At 37.2% G+C, this 16,791-nt stretch overlaps 1 protein-coding gene across 2 annotated transcripts in view; it reads left to right on the top strand.

Moving 5' to 3' along the window:
* dock1 (dedicator of cytokinesis 1) overlaps positions 1-16,791 on the top strand; it is a 280,761-nt gene that overhangs the window by 223,270 nt on the left and 40,700 nt on the right. For both annotated transcript variants that reach the window (XM_049464935.1, XM_049464936.1), the window contains exons 34-40: positions 634-719; positions 1,143-1,299; positions 1,607-1,647; positions 1,944-2,034; positions 4,720-4,839; positions 7,528-7,617; positions 8,591-8,695. In XM_049464935.1, the coding sequence (XP_049320892.1) occupies positions 634-719; positions 1,143-1,299; positions 1,607-1,647; positions 1,944-2,034; positions 4,720-4,839; positions 7,528-7,617; positions 8,591-8,695 (690 nt within the window). The remainder of the gene's footprint in view (positions 1-633; positions 720-1,142; positions 1,300-1,606; positions 1,648-1,943; positions 2,035-4,719; positions 4,840-7,527; positions 7,618-8,590; positions 8,696-16,791) is intronic.

The following is a 16,791-nucleotide window of genomic DNA, read 5'->3' as shown; positions in this document are numbered from 1 at the left end:
CTTATCCTAACTATCGCTTCATCTCCTACTTTCCTTCTTCCTTCCCTACTTCCACATTCTCTCCTTCTACCTCCTCTTACTTCCCTTTCTACCTCTTCCTACCTCTCTCTCCTCTACTTCTCCCCTTCCCTCACTCTAACCACTCATCATTATTCCATTATCTCATCCTTATTCTTCTTTCTTTCCTTATTCTCTTTTATTCTCATTTAACTTCTCATATATTTCCTTCCCTCCATAACTTATCTTTACTGTTTATACCTACAGCCCTGCCTCACCTTTCCCTTATATTTCCCTGAATCTCTCTTTCTCTCTCATCCCTCTTTTCTCTCTCTTCTCCTACACTTCTGTCTCTTTTTTTCTATTTTTTTAAGCACCTCTTGCTCCACCTCTCTCTGTCCAGTCTCTCCCTGGTGGAGCGTTTCTTTATTTTTTATTTTGTTTTGAAGATGAGCCAATAAACCCTGATTATTCTCAGCAGCAGAGAGAGAGGGAGCAGTGTTGGGTGATAGGAGGATGGTGATGGATGGAGGGAGGAGGGAGGAGTGTGATGAAGAGATGGAGGAGGGAGGAGGGTGCTAATGAAATGAAAAATTAGCCACAGTGATTATTTACAGCTGCTGTGTTTAATTGCAGTTTGAAAATGAGATCATCACGAAGCTGGATCACGAGGTGGAGGGAGGCAGAGGGGACGAGCAGTACAAAATCCTCTTTCAGAAAATGTAAGAGTTTCATCCCTCTATCATCCCTTTCTCAGAGTGTTTTGGCTTGGTACTTGTGTAATTATCTAATTTTATTTCTGTCTGTGTTTGTTAACTACAGTTTTATCTGTCTAATTCTGATAGTATAAAACATTATATCGTAAGGAAAGTTTATTTCTATAGCATCTTTCATACTCAACGGTCATTCAAAGTGCTTTACAAATTAGAAAATACAAAAAACATGTAAGAGAATACAAAAAAATGAAATAAGAATAAAGCATAAAACAAAACATGACTGAAACAATATACAGCTCTGGAAAAAAAATAGAGTTAAACTTTGATTTTACCAAATTAAAAACCTCTATAATATAATCAAGAGGAAGATGGATGATCACAAACCATCAAACCACCAAACTGAACTGCTTGAATTTTTGTGTGTATCAGCCTATCAGAGCACTGTCGGAAGCACAAGTACCTGGCGAAGAGTGGCGAGACCTTCGTGAGTCTGGTGGTGCGTCTGCTGGAGCGTCTGCTGGACTACAGGACCATCATGCACGACGAGAACAAAGAGAACCGCATGAGCTGCACCGTTAACGTTCTGGTAACTCAAACACAATCATTCCCAAAATACTCTTTTTACAGGAGCGTCTTAAAAAACTAACTGAAAGTTAAAAGTAAAATGGTCATTTTGAAGCATTTTCTATTTCTATTCTATTATAAGTCACAGTATCATTTTTTTAGTGCATCTTAAAACCCAAAAATACGGTTTGTAGACAATTACAAATATCTCGATCCATAAAGTGCTGGTACCACTTTATAATATGTTTATAATGTCTCTTATAACTTGTGTAGTTACACATTAACAATCCATGTAATAGTATGTAAACTTTTTTTTTTTTTTTTTGCAGAATTTCTACAAGGAAATTGAGAGAGAGGAGATGTATATCAGGTATGATTCTGCTTTCCCTCCTCTTCCTGTTTGTTCTCTCTCTCTCTCTGCAGTAGAAGAGTCTGGAGAGTAAGAGAGAGTTTTAAGATGAGTTTATGAATAAAGAGGGAGTGTTTTTTTCTGTTTGGGCTTTTCTTTGAGAGATGAGGAATAAGAGCCACTGAAATCTATTTGTGCTGAAGTTTCTGTAGGAACAGTAGAACATTATAAAAGCAGTAGAAGTGTGTGTATGCTCTTCTATATCTTGTGTGTGTGTGTGTGTGTGTGTGTGTGTGTGTGTGTGTGTGTGTGTACAGGTACCTGTATAAGCTGCGTGACCTGCATAAGGAGTGTGATAACTACACAGAGGCTGCCTACACTCTGCTGCTGCATGCCAAGCTTCTCAAGGTACATACACTGTGTTACTTAAGTAGAAATGCAGGTTATCTCTAATTTACTGCAGTAATTATTTTTACATTTTCACACAAAAATCTGAACTTTCTCCTCCTTACATTTGAATAAAAACAGTCTTGTTACTCCTATATCATTTCAGCTTGTTTTCATTCCGGGTTCTCATTGTTCAATAAAACCCCTATCCAGATAAATCTCTCCATCCAGATAGAGAGAATCTGATTGTGATTGGATGTAGAGAAGTATAAACATATACCATTCCCACTCCCTATTGGTTTATACTGTGATCCATCACACCTGCACACGCTGCACCTTTCACCCTGTTCTTCAATACTCAGGACCCCACAGATAAGAGGATGTTGTGGTGGTTCTGTGGGGTCCTGACTGCTGAAGAACAGGGTAAATAGAGGGGATTTTATCAAAAAAGAGAAGAACTACAGTCTGAAGCTATTTTAGAACTACAAAATGATCCTAATATCTATTACTTGAGCTTTTAAAATAGAGAGTGATGTAATTTGATGGCTGATTTGTCCTTGTGTATGCACATCTACACCTAAATTTCTATTTGTCATTGTCTCATCTTTCCACTGCTGGAAGCATTTTAATGAGCTGTGTGTCATCTGTAGGTCTTGCAACAGACAGAATTCAATAAAAACGATAAAAGGTTTAATCTAAATCATTATAGCTCCACCATAGCTCTGGCTGTATGTTTAGGTTCATCGTCTTGCTGGAAGATCTCAAGTCTTTTACAGCCTCTAACAGCTTTTCTTCTTCTAGGATTGTTCTGTATTTATTTATCTCCATCCATCTTCCATCCATCAACTCTGACCAGCTTCCTAAATCTGTTCCTGCTGAAGAAAGAAAGTATTTCTTGCATATCAACTCCAATACATATTAAAATGGATAAAACGTAATAATAATTCAGATTTAGATTTTGGATTTTCGACTTTCTTGCATTTCTCATTGTGTTTCTGCTGCTAGAAGCGTTTTAATGAGCTGTGTCTCATCTATAAGTCTTATAACAGACAGCTTTCAATATAAATCCTCCTCATCAGAACGACGCTGTCCTTCAGAACCAGCACTGCTGCTGCTGTTCCTCCTGCAGGATGTTTGACCCCCAGTTGAAGGAGCATGCATAAATACATGTGCAGGTTTGCAGAGCAGCTGGCTGCTTCCCATGAGCCTCTTGTCTGCCAATGATGTGATTTCCTGGGGAAGTTTACCCTGCTCTCTTCTTCACTGTAACATGAAATGTCAATTACGTTTCCACTACAGTGAATCAGATCTGACACGGCCCTGAGCACAAAACAGCCTCCTCACATGCCGGCCAATTCCTGCACCCGTCTCAGGGTCAGCTGACCCGGTCCGGCCAATCAGAGGGCTCATTATTTGGTGTGAGCTGGAGCCAGAGAGGTAGTGGATTGTGGGGTCAGCAGAAAAAAAAGAGCGAGCCCTGTTAATCTTTAGCGGCCTCGCCTCGGCCGCCCGCTGTTTACGGAATCAGCCGGACTCTGTAATGAATATTGTAAGGTTGTGAGTAAATCAATATTATCTGCTGTGATCTCGGTGTGATAGCGCGAGCAAAGCCAGCAGATGCAGCCAGCAGCAGTTGGATCCGGTACCAGAGCGGGAATGTGTGTCCTGATGAATACAGAATGAGAGAATCAGAGACTGTGTTTTTGGTTCTTTCAGCAATATATGTAGCATAATAAACTCTGTATGGATATGTATGTGTGTGTTGCGTATTGGGAATAGGGGTGGGCGATATAGCCCTAAACTAATGTCACGATATTTCATGGTATTTTCACGATAACGATACTCTTGGCGATATGACAAAACATAGAATTAAAAAGTATATACTACTGCAACAAAATAAAAAATAAATGATGTTATTGCAAATGATATATGGCACACGCCTAACTGAGAATTTTATCAGATTTGTAATAGAAGTCAATGATCCAGAATTATTAGTCATGATACTAATAATAATGCACTTCAAATATCTCCATATATCCAGAATTAAAGTAAAATAAATGATACTGGACAGATATAATCTGTCTCTATTTTATGTTATCTGATTTTTTCTTTGACTTAAAACAGTAAAAAAGTAGAACCCTAATGTAATAATTAGGGGTGGGTGATATGGCTCCATATTTCAGTATATAATATCATAGTTCACCATATTCAAAAATGTGTATTTTACAATATGGCACATCTCTAATTGGGACACCTTGTCATTTATTGTTTGTTAAGGGCTCGGCTCGGCACAGCGCCTGTGTTACCGAGATAGCGATGAACGTCTGACTGTTGGCGTCTGTCTAGGTTGTATTCAGTCAGTGGAGCTCCTGTGTTTTCTGTTACCAAGATAAACAAGATAAAACTCCAGAAATGTACCTGAACACACCTCATTTCCAGAACACCACGCCCATCAGTGAAGATACATTCAGAAGCTCTGCTGCTGTTTAAACCAGACAGGAGGAAAATAGGAGTGAAAATAATAGACCATAATGTGTATTTAGTATATTACACTGCTCAAGACATACTTGGGACACCATAGTAACTTAAACAGTACTACAAAAAGCTTAATTATGCTGAATATACCTATATATACATAAGTATAGAGCTTGTGTGTAATATAAGATATTACTGCATGATTTTAAGCTATTTTTGCTGTATTTTCAGTGGTCTGAGGAGGCCTGTGCGGCTCATCTGACTCAGAGAGACGGTTATCAGGCGGTTACTCAGGGTCAGCTGAAGGACCAGCTCTACCAGGAGATCATCAACTACTTCGACAAGGGCAAGGTAACCTACAGCCAGTAAACACGAGCTATCTGACTTTACTTCATATTACTTCTGTTTCTTTTCATTAACAGGTTAATTAAAAATACAATAAAAACATAAAACTGTTTGCAATGCTTGCTTAACTATGTAAGTCAGGGAGTTCTGTTGTTATAAGGTACTTTACAGAGGTTTTGTGCTCCTAGGAACATCATTATAAGTAATTTCTCTCAACAGTAAGAGAGAAACATACTGTAAAAACTCCCATTAGATCCAAACAGATGCAAATACACATACAGTACAGTAGTGTTTAACAAAACAGAATATGTTTTTTTTATATTCTAGTTTTTTCAAAGTATCTCCTCTTGTTTAGATGATCAGTTTTGAACATCTCTGCTGGATTTTCTCAGTCAGTTTTATGAGGTAGCGTCACCTGGAATTCAGGCTTTCAGTTAACAGCTGCGCTGAACTCATCAAGAGTTAATTACTTGAGTTTCTTGTCTCTTAATGTGTTTGAGAGCATCAGTTAAAGTAAAGTAGTGAAGAGGTAGAGTTACAGGTATACAGTGAATAATGAATAGTTGAGTAATGTTCGAATCCAGATTATGAGAAGCAACAACTACTCAACTAAGTAAAGAAAAAATTAAGCTCAGTTAATCCGAAAAAATAAATGTTTGACTGGTTTTATTACTTGTGTTTTACTGAATAAATAAACACATACAACAACAGATAACCTACTTACAGTAAAGATCTATGTATTATATAGTATATGCTATTATACACAGTATTGCCTTTCAGTTTTGGGATATGTATTATTTAAATTTATTAGAATTTGGTTGGTTAAATTACTTTATGTATTTATTTACATTTTACAGCATTTATCTGACGTTCTTATCCAGAGCGACCTACAAGGTTATATTTATTACAGAGGTGAACCAATGTAGAATTAGGAGTCTTGCCCAGGGACTCTTGTTATTGGTGTAGAGCAGCATTCAATATTCAGTCACCCAGTCCTAGAATTAAACCCCAGCATCCCACATGTTGATGTAGCTCAATGGCAGGCAGTGGTGTTATCCACTTTACCACACCAACCACATTCTTCCATATTCATATAATTTGATTAATCTAAGTGTTTAAATGAATGGGACTGTGGACGTCCTTCAGTAGCCAAACACACAGTAATCAATAGCATGTGTAGCACATGTGGCACATGAGCCGATACCTCATAGATCATAAATCACCCACAGATCAATAAAATCAGATTCAGAACTGCAGAAAAGTCAAGGCATGTGTGAAAATGATGTATGTGCAGATATATTTATCTGTCCTGTGAGACCGCCTGCACTCCCATAATTAACATTACATTTTTATTTATTTTTTTATTTATTTGTATCAATTTATATAATAAAGTAACAGGCTGTTTTGTGAGTTAACTCAACTTAATGTTGTCATATGTTCTCCTCACTCTTTTCAGTAAATGACTGTAAACTGCTAGTAGGGGTGTGACGAGACACTAATGTCACAAGACGAGACACGATACTGGGTTCACGAGAACGAGACGAGACGAGATTTAAATATAAAATTTTAAAGAAAATGTCAAAAATGAAAAATGGCTTGAAAACTAGACTTTTATTTGACAAAATCACATAACACAAACTTAACAGACTGGTTTCTCTCACACATTGATTCTATAATAATCTATATATAGGAATCTATAAGATTCTATATAGAAAAAAATGTTGACTGCATGTTCAAATAATTGATATTCATGACAAAAAAAAATAATCACTCGTTACTGGAACTCACTCCTGTTATTGGCACTTATTCCTGTTACTGTTTAAGTTTTAAATAAAAGGAATGAAAGTAACAGGAATAAGTTTTTAGCATAGAATTGGCAAAAACAGGAAAATTAGCTAAATGTCGGCTATGCTAACAGCATGAGGACACTGAGCACATTCTAGTGATTGTCCCACATATGTTATTTTAAAGTAAACCAATAAGATGTGAGAATTAGTTTAGGTAACAGGACTGAGTGTTGGGAACTTAATTTTAATCTTCCTATGATCTTCAGAGGAACCAGCTGATGATGTCACTTCCTGTTAAAGATGTGACTTCCTGTTGTAGAATGTTCCGGATGTTTCAGATGTTTAGGGTAATGTTATACGGTAACGGGACTGAGTAAAATTCCAGGGACACTAAAACTAAAATGTGTATTTTAACTTAAATATCATGGATTTATTATAAAAAATACAGTTCTGAAGGATTTTAATATATTTAATTATATTTGATGGTAAAGTTTATAGTTAGAGAGTGGGAAGAATGGGTAACAAATGCTATTTTTTTTTAAGTGTTCTAAGTAGTTTTTATTAATGTTTTTATTTACATATGTTACTTTTACAATTAGCTCAAGGTACAAGACTTAATAATAAAATGTATTTTATTAAAAGTTATTTTTTGTGCAGTTTTATACATGTATTTTCCTGGGGACAGAAATGACAGATTTGGCAGAATATGGTATATAAAAACATAAATGCTCTGAACAAGCTTATGAGTTCTTTACTCAGAGGCTGATCTGTAAGAACAGCTGTAGGGAGGGGAATGAAGTGTATATGGGTTAATCTTTATCTCCTTTCAGACGGTGTTTAAACTCTCTGTGTAAATGGTGCTGAATCTGATGTCTGTGTGTTTCTGTCTCTCTGTTCTGTTGTCCAGATGTGGGAGGAGGCCATTATTCTGGGGAAGGAGCTGTCTGAGCAGTACGAGAACGAGATGTTCGACTTTGAGCAGCTGAGTGCTTTACTGGTACACTGAGGCTTTCTGTTTCTGTCTTTAGGGATTTAACACACGACTCAGAGCTTCAGCTCAGACACGCTTCAGACTCTGACTCAGCACACTGAGAGATACAGCGTTAAAACAGTATTTAAAACAGAGACGCAGGAACGATTTCCATCTGTTTTTACACAGCGCTAAATATGTTAAATAAGAAAATCTGATGATGATGAATGGACTGAAAAATGTTTATTTCTAAATAGGCCTTTCACAATAATTGCAATATCGATTTATTGTACAATAAATGAACATGACCTCAATCGTTTTTGATAATCGTGATATTTTTCGTCTATTGTGTTTATTTGTTTGTTCACATATGTGACGGTGAACAGTATTTTAGACAGTCAAGCTTCAATAACTGTGACTCCATAATCTTACACGCAGTGTGGACTAAAGTAGATGAAGTCTAACTAACTAATAATAATAAATGATTTATTCAATTTTTGCTTTCTTTAAAAAGTTTAAAATTGTCGTGTATCGCAATAATTTCATCCACAAAAAAATGTAATCGTGACGAGCCTATTTCTAAATTTTTATTTCTGTTGAGTTGAGACTTAAATAACCTGATAATATATATTTTTTTACCTTTCTGACATGTTTTGTATTTTTTGTGCACACTACATCTTTGTACACACTAATATTACTGAAGATTGATACTGAACAGTTAAACTTTTTCACATTTGTCCTTACTCCTTACAACCACAAACTTTTAATGTATAATAATTTGTTAATTTGTTAAACCATGTATACTTTTAATTCAGCTTCACAATTATGTGCTGCTTTGTGTTGCTCTATCACTTAAAATTATAAAAAAATGCGTTCAATTTCTGTTTTTAAGGAGACAATGTGAACAACCTCGAGGGGTATGAATACTTTTGCAATGCAAGCCACTGTAAGTACATGCATGTATATCTCACTGTCTCTCTCTCTATCTCTCTTCCTACAGAGAAAGCAGGCACAGTTCTATGAGAACATAGTAAAGGTGATCAGGCCAAAACCGGACTATTTTGCTGTGGGTTATTATGGTCTGGGCTTCCCCTCCTTCCTCAGGGTGAGTAATATTCAGGTTATTTACTGATTTATTTAATATTATTGATCATATTTTTTTATAAACCTGCTATTTGAACATACAGACATGAGTAAAGCCGTTGTAATCAGTGTTACAGCAAATATGGACCTCAGTTATGTGTGATAATGGTGATATATATGATCTATATTGTGTTTATTTGTATGTTTTTTCATATACATATATGACAGTCATGATAAATAACCAATCAGTGCTTTAATTCTTCAGTAAGAGACGAATAAACTATATGTTTCCCCAAACAAGGATTTATTAAAATAGAATTGTCTTTTTAAGAGAGTATAATTATTAAATGGTATTATATTATTATTATATCATTATATTATAGATACCATATAAGGAGTAAAGACTGTGATGTAACAGTTTAGGGTTTTTTTTTTATTCAGCCCATTTTCCAGCTCTGTTTTTTTTTATTTATTATTTATTCATTTTATTTTTTTATGTTCTTTTGAGTGAGGAACTGAGATCAGTGTTTGAGCTTCATTTTTGTCATTTTACCGATCATATATTGATTTTTACTAATTACGAATTCGTTTAATATTATGGTTATTGTTAAGTTTTATAAGGGACATCCCTAGCAATCAGCTAGCTTCATCATCCTCCCCAAAATAACTCCATAACTTTAAGATTTTTTTAGCCCTATTTCAGTTTTCTCTTGAAGTAATGCTATTGGGCTATGGTTTACTGTATAATGAGTGAAGACTGTGATGTAACAGTTTCTGGGTTTTGTAATCAGCCCGTTTTTCAGCTCTGTTTTGATTTTTTTTATAACTTCAAGCCTTTTTAGACTTACTTTGACTTTCTCTTAAAGTATGCACTAAGTAAGTATTTAGCTTCTGTTTATGCTTTTGGGCTATTGTGTACTGTATAATGAGTGAAGACTGTGATGTAACAGTTTTGGGGTTTTGTAATCAGCTTGTTTTCCAACTCGACTGGATGTTCTTTTAAAAAGCAGGAACACAATCAGTGTTTGAGCTTCATGGTGTGTCACTTTCCTTGCACTGATCATATATAGATTTTTGCACTATATCAAGAGAAACACACTCCTCCTTTCTTCACACCTTTAAATCAGTGCATCAGTATTGTAGGAACTGATTCTTTTTTAGCGCAGTATCATTGCTCTTTATGCTGCACATGTTATTTAAATATCTCTCGTCAGCTTTGAAAAGAGCTTCTGTGGAGCTTTTCTGTAAACGCTGACACTGATTTGATCTTTCCATTCAGCAGATTTTTTATTATTTAACACGTTTTATAGACTTCTTTACTGCCTCTTGGCCCTTTAAACTATTTGGCCGCTGTAAATCACTCAGCCGCGCTCCGGTGTTCCTCACCGGCCCGGCGGAGGCCGAGGGTCGTCCAGCGTTACAGCCTCTGCATTGAGCCCAGTATCTCCTGGATTACTCTGACCTTTCTCTATTCATCTCTCTCTCTCTCTCTCTCTCTCTCTCTCTCTCTCTTTTTCTCTCTTCGTCTCCCTCGCTCTCGCTTTCACCGAGTGGGAATCGTCATTTTCACACATTCTCTATCCGTCACTCTGCAGTTCGTGTGAGGACATGTTAGATCTACAGTGGGATGAGATTGAGTCGAGGAGAGACGTGGTCTGTCTCACACTTTTTTTCACTTCTATCTAATGAGTGAACACAATGATGGTAATAACCGTGAGCCAGTGCCCAGACTCGCCACAGCAAAACACTGTGAATCACTGCCTACAGGAAAGAGAATTTGGAAGCAATGGAATAATGATCAGCGTCTAAAGTGCTGCCACTATGAGCGGGAGGTCGCAGGTTCGAATCCCACTCATGCAGCTTTACCATCAAGCTGCCGGCGCTCAGAGGGAGCACAATTGGCCCTGCTCCCCCGGGTGGGTACAGTAGATGGCGCTCTCTCCACACATCACTCCTAGGGTGATGTCTGCAGCACAGGGCGTCTGTGAGCTGATGTATCAAAACTGAGTCGCTGCGCTTTCTTCCGAGTGTTAGCGCTGTGATGCTGCTCGGTAATGCTGCATCAGCAGTCTGTCTTCACGTGTATCAGAGGAAGCATGTGTTAGTCTTCACCCTCCTGGTGTGTTGAAGCATCACTAGTGTTGGGGGAGTCCTAGTGAGTGGTTTGGGTAATTGGCCTTGTAAATTGGGGAGAAACAATAATGTAAAACATTATTGTTTCTATTTTTATTGAGTTGAGTTAAGATTTAAATAACCTGATAATATATATATTTTTAACCTTTCTGACATGCTTTGTATTTTTTGTGCACACTGCTAATATTACTGAAGATTGATACTGAACAGTGGCTTGCAAAAATATTCATACTCTTAAACACATTAAACTTTTTCACATTTTGACTTGTATTTTGTATTTTATTGGTTAATTTGTTGAAAACCATGTATAATTTTCATTCAGCTTCACAATTATGTGCTACTTTGTGTTGCTCTATCGTTTAAAATCTCAAAAAGATTCAGTTCAAATTCTGGTTGTAAGGAGATAACGTAAAAAAAAAAAAGTTCAAGGGGTATGAGTACTTTTGCATTGCAAGCCACTACAGTATATATACAGGCATGTTTCTCACACTGGCTCTCTGTATGTCTCTGTGTCTCTCTTCCTACAGAGAAAACAGGCACAGTTCAATGAGAACAGAGTAAAGGTGATCAGGACAAAACCGGACTGTTTTGCTGAATCTGGAAGCACTGGAATATGATCAGTGTAAAATTGGGGAATATATATATATATATATATATATATATATATATATATATATATATATATATATAAAAGCCGCAGGTCGTTATCGGCTAAATGAGGATGTAATTTCCTTTTCCTGCGGAGGGAAAATAAGCATTGTCTTCAGTAGATGATTGTAGAGAGTTTGAGAGTGGTCAGCCGTGTCATCAGTGGAGTCCGTCGGCGGTAAAGAGCATAATTGCGTGTTATTGTTCAGCTGGTGGAGTGGATATTGTTTGTAGGTATTCATTTCTCTTCTGCTAATTTAGATAAATGTTATGGGAGGGCGTGGAGGGTGCGTGTGTGTGTGTGTGTGTGTGTGTGGCGGGGGGGAGGGGGGGGGGGCTGTTTAGGTTTGTGCTGTCCTCTCTGCCGTGCTTTAATGATTAGGACTAATCAATATCTCAGATGAAGGCACTTTGTTTTCTCTGAACCGGATTGATTTTAGGAGCTGGAGCTTCATCTGTCTGTTTATGATGGTCTCTGTTGCTGAAGAGCTGATGCGTGGTGAGAGTCTCACGCACTGGAATTGAACAGACGGCAGTTTAGGGTCGTTATGAAGAGCTGCGTTATTGAGACGGGTTTTAGACTGAGTCACGAGCTCAGGAGAGAAACACTGAAACACTGCTGCTGTAAGAGTTACAGCATTTATACTGTATTACTGATTATTATTATAATAATAAGAGAATACATTTTCTGAATTAATACGAGCTCTGATTTACTTTTTTAACAGGTATATTTTTATTTATTATCAGAATACAAGTGGATCTCTATCCATCTATCTCTGTCTGTCTATCTATCTATCTATCTATCTATCTCTATCTATCTATCTATCTATCTATCTATCTATCTATCTGTCTATCTATCTATCCATCTATCCATCTATCCATCTATCTATCTATCTATCTCTGCCTGTCAATCTTTTGCTGTCTGTCCATTCATCTCTCTAGCTCAATCTCTGTCTGCCTGTCTGTCTGTCTATCTATCTATATCTGTCTGTCTGTCTGTCTCCTGTCTCTATCTGTCTGTCCATCCATCTATCTAGCTCTATCTCTGTGTCTGTCTATCTATCTGTCTGTCTGTCCATCTATCTAGCTCTGTCTCTGTCTGTCGGACGTCGTGATCTGCTGCAGCAAGAAACTATCTATCTATCTATACCATTTGTCTATCTAGCTCAATCTTTGCCTGTCTGTTTATCTGTCTGTATATCTATCCATCTGTCCCTCCATCCGCCCATCTGTCCATCCATTATCCAGCTCACACTCTGTCTGTCTGTCTATCTAGCTGCATCTCCCTCTGTCTATCTGTCTGTCCATCCGTCTGTCTAGCTCTGTCTCTGTCCCTTCATCCACATGTCTATTTCTATCTAGCTCTTTCTGTCTGTCTGTCTGTCCGTCCGTCCGTCTGTCCATCCGTCCGTCCATCCGTCCATCCATCCAGCTGAATCTCTCTGTCTATTTATCAGTCTGTCTGTCTGTCTATCTCTTGTCTGTCTGCCCGTCCATTAATCCATCCGTCAGTGATGTGCAGAGTTGTGGGGTTGAAGGTCTCCTATATTTTTTATTTTCTGTATTTTATTTTGTTCTTGATGCAGATTTTATTTGAGTACCTTAATGATGTTGTTTTGTAAGGAGAGGAGAGTTAACATTTCAACAAGATTGGTGTCATTTATTATTACTAAACAGCGTCTCACTTTTTAATTTAAAAAATACCTTCAGGGTGTGATTACTCAGAAATACAGTTATGAAAATGAATCAAGTCATTACAGTGTTTGTGTTCTCATTTATCCTCCCCGTTCTGATCTGAAAACCTCCTCTGTGGGTGAAATTAAAGCTTTAAAAAACTTTATACAGATATAAAAACACTCTATAACTGAATAATTAATTTAAAAACATTTTTTTAATCACTCAAAAGTTTTATTAGATTATGTGGCAAAATTGGCAGACTTTTAGATTTTTATCCTGTATGTATTATTGGCATGTTTAATTTTTTCTCCACAGCTGGTGAAAAGTAGTACTCCTAAATGTAAATGATTAATAATGCGGCTCATTTTAACATGAAATTTTCTTGTATTTAATAAAATATAAGGTTTTGCATTTAAAGTGCTTTTTTTTTTTAATCTGCAGCCCAATATGTCTATAGAATATCAGAGACAGTCTTATCTTATAATCTGATATCTGACCAGTTCACACTTTTATGTGATCATATCAATCAAGTTACAATCAATAACTCTCTCACATTATAATAAATCAAAGCACATTGTCTGTATTTTGAAGAATGGCTTCAAAAAATGTAATTTTCCACAAGATAGAATAACTATGATAAAAAGCACTTTGATCATGTTAACTTTAATCAGGTGAGCATGTTATTTTTTCCCTGTGAATAAAGAGTTTTAAACCTAAATTTGCTATAGTTTAAGTAGAACACTTCTTTATTTTCTCAGTTCTTAAAAAGGTTAACTTTTAATATTGAAGATTAAAGAAACTCGGTGCTGCTAAGAGGAAATTATTTACACAGACAGACGATAATTCCTCAGTTTCTCTGAATAATCCTCTAAAGAATGTTTGATTATAAATAGCAGTACCTTCTGTATACACAGAGATCTAGCTAAAATGCAGTAATTGCTGTTTATAAAGAGCTCTGGCTTTTGTTAGACTGTAATCCGTCAGAGGGAGACGCAGAACTCCTGCTCTTAGATAAATTGGTAAATTGGGGTTGTGTGTTTATGATGTAAAGACCAATTCACACACAAGTCTTACTTTTATATACAGAAAAAAATGCATGTATTTTTTTGAGCAAATACAGCTCTGGAAAAAAATGAAGAGAGCACTTCAGTTTCTGAATCAGTTTCTCTGATTTAGCTATTTATAGGTTTATGTTTGAGTAAAATGAACATTGTTGTTTTATTCTATAAACTACAGACAACATTTCTCCCAAATTCCAAATAAAAATATTCTCATTTAAAGCATTTATTTACAGAAAATGAGAAATGTCTGAAATAACAAAAAAAGATGCAGAGCTTTCAGACCTCAAATAATGTAAAGAAAACAAGTTCATATTCATAAAGTTTTAAGAGTTCAGAAATCAATATGTGGTGGAATAACCCTGGTTTTTAATCACAGTTGGTGTTTAAGGCATCTTGGCATCATGTTCTCTTCCTCCACCAGTCTTACACACTGCTTTTGGATAACTTTATGCTGCTTTACTCCTGGTGCAAAAATTCAAGCAGTTAAGTTTGGTTTGATGGTTTGTGATCATCCATCTTCCTCTTGATTATATTCCAGAGTTTTTATTTTTTTTTTAGATATTTCCCATGCCATTACGTGCCACAAAAAAACAATCAGTTTTGTAAAATGAAGTGAAATGAAGTGTAATGTGATGGAGCTACAGACTAGTAGCTCTCCAGTCCAGAGGGTTGTTGAACCCAATTGCAGAACAGCTGATCTCAAAGCAGCAGGTAAACCGAAGAAGAAAGGAAAAAAAAAAAAAAAAACACAAAAAAAAAAACGCTCCTCATGCGGGATTGAACCTGTGTCGTCAGGGTCGCTGTCCAATACACTATCACTGCCCTGGCTAGTGTATTGGGACCCGACTGGGGAAAAACGCCCTTATAGGGAAACAGGGAGCCCAAGAACGATAGAAACTAAAGTCTAGCTGAGTGCAACAGAGAAAGAGATGGGGGAGGATTGTGAACAAAAGCTCACCAGAGAAGCTTTTTATTTAATTTAGTTTTTTTTTTCCCGTCCATTATTGTTCATTATAGTTCAAACAACCTCACAGGGCAGATGTTTCATGCTTGTGTGCCGTCTATTGCCGACCCCTGCTCTCCATCCTTCGGTCTGAAACGCTTCAGTTCTCTGGCTGTAAGGAGGTGAAGCACTATCCTAACTTTTAAAGCTCTCTCTCTCTTTCTCTCTCTGTGCTGCGTCTCGGTTGCTGCCGCCATCGACATTCATGTCTCATCCTTCAGGGCTTTTACCTGTTCAGGCTGAACCAGACTGGAAAAGAGCTTTTTGTCATAAAGCCTGTTGGTGTTGATGTGTGAGAGTGTGAGTGTGGAGAGACCCCCCACCCCAGCCCTCCTGCAGTGGGAAATAGAAAACGTGTTGCGATTGCGTTTCTCTTCCTCAAAGAGGCTCTTTGGTATGCATGCGGAGCCGTTGGAGGTGTAGCGGCTAATTCCACTGTGACCCGAATAGCTGCTGGCGTGAAGGTGTGAGCGGAGAACACGCTGCTGCTGTTTGTCATCTTATCGCTCAGAGCAGATTTGAAAACTACCCCGGGCATTTTTCATCTCCACAGCGCATTTCATTAATTGGAAGACTTAAAAGTGTTTGGTTAGGTGTGTGTGTATAATGTGTGTGTGTGTGTGTGTGTGTGTAATGTGTGTGTGTGTAAGCTGTACAGGTGCTGGTGTATGGTGCTGATGTGCATAACGAGAGCGGGAGCATATGGGCGTCTGAGGAAGAGCCGTGTGTTTAATGGACTTTAAAAGCCGGTTTTAGAAATGTGAGCTAATTGCACATTTCCAGCTAGTCACAAAGCTTCTGAATCATCTGCTCAGGGTGTTTCTGGACGCGACATCAAATCTGTGTGACATAGCTGCAGAAATAGCCCTCCTCCTCCTCTGCTTTGATGTCGGGCGCTCGTGTGTTTGGACCTCCAGGCTTTTCTGTGGTACAGTGATTAAAATACATTCTGCAGGATGATGGTGTTTTTTTTACTAAATGGCCTTAGCTAATAATGCATGTTACTCTGCTCATTGATAAACTAATAATCTCATCGTTATAAATGCTTTCTTATTTGGCTTTTAGTGAGATATTTGTTTACATCGATCTCAGTATATAATAAATGAACAGATTGGATACGGTTGGCCAAATTAATATTTTCTTTGTTGATTTTTGGAGTGAAGAGAATTAAACATTTAACACGTTTCTGCAAATATCAGTGCATCCACCCTGATTAACTAATATAATATTACTTGGGGCCTGTGCAAAAGTTCGAACAGCTACTTTATCCCCATTCAGATGGGTGTCTGTGGGGCTGAAGCCGATTTTAAAAGAAAAAAGTTTAATTGGCTGTACAGTAATCGGCTGCACAGTAATGCACTAAGAAGTGTGTTTATTAGTGAAGTACGTAGTTTGGGACATAAAGTGCAACCTGCATAAAAGCAGTTTCTTTATGTCCTCATCTTAAGAGGAAAAATCTGTTAAACAAAATGTTAAAGTTGTAGAGGTTCCTAATGGTGAATTTTCTTAAGTAGTTCCTGCAGATTTGTTTCGCATCGGGCGTGGAGTTTTGATAAAGCATCCAGTAGCATCCCACACATTTTTACTCCAAGACAG

Source organism: Astyanax mexicanus, chromosome 15, assembly GCF_023375975.1.
Source record: "Astyanax mexicanus isolate ESR-SI-001 chromosome 15, AstMex3_surface, whole genome shotgun sequence".
Taxonomy (NCBI): domain Eukaryota; kingdom Metazoa; phylum Chordata; class Actinopteri; order Characiformes; family Acestrorhamphidae; genus Astyanax; species Astyanax mexicanus.
The sequence above is the reverse complement of the archived record's forward strand: the minus strand, read 5'-3'. Positions and strand labels throughout refer to the sequence as shown.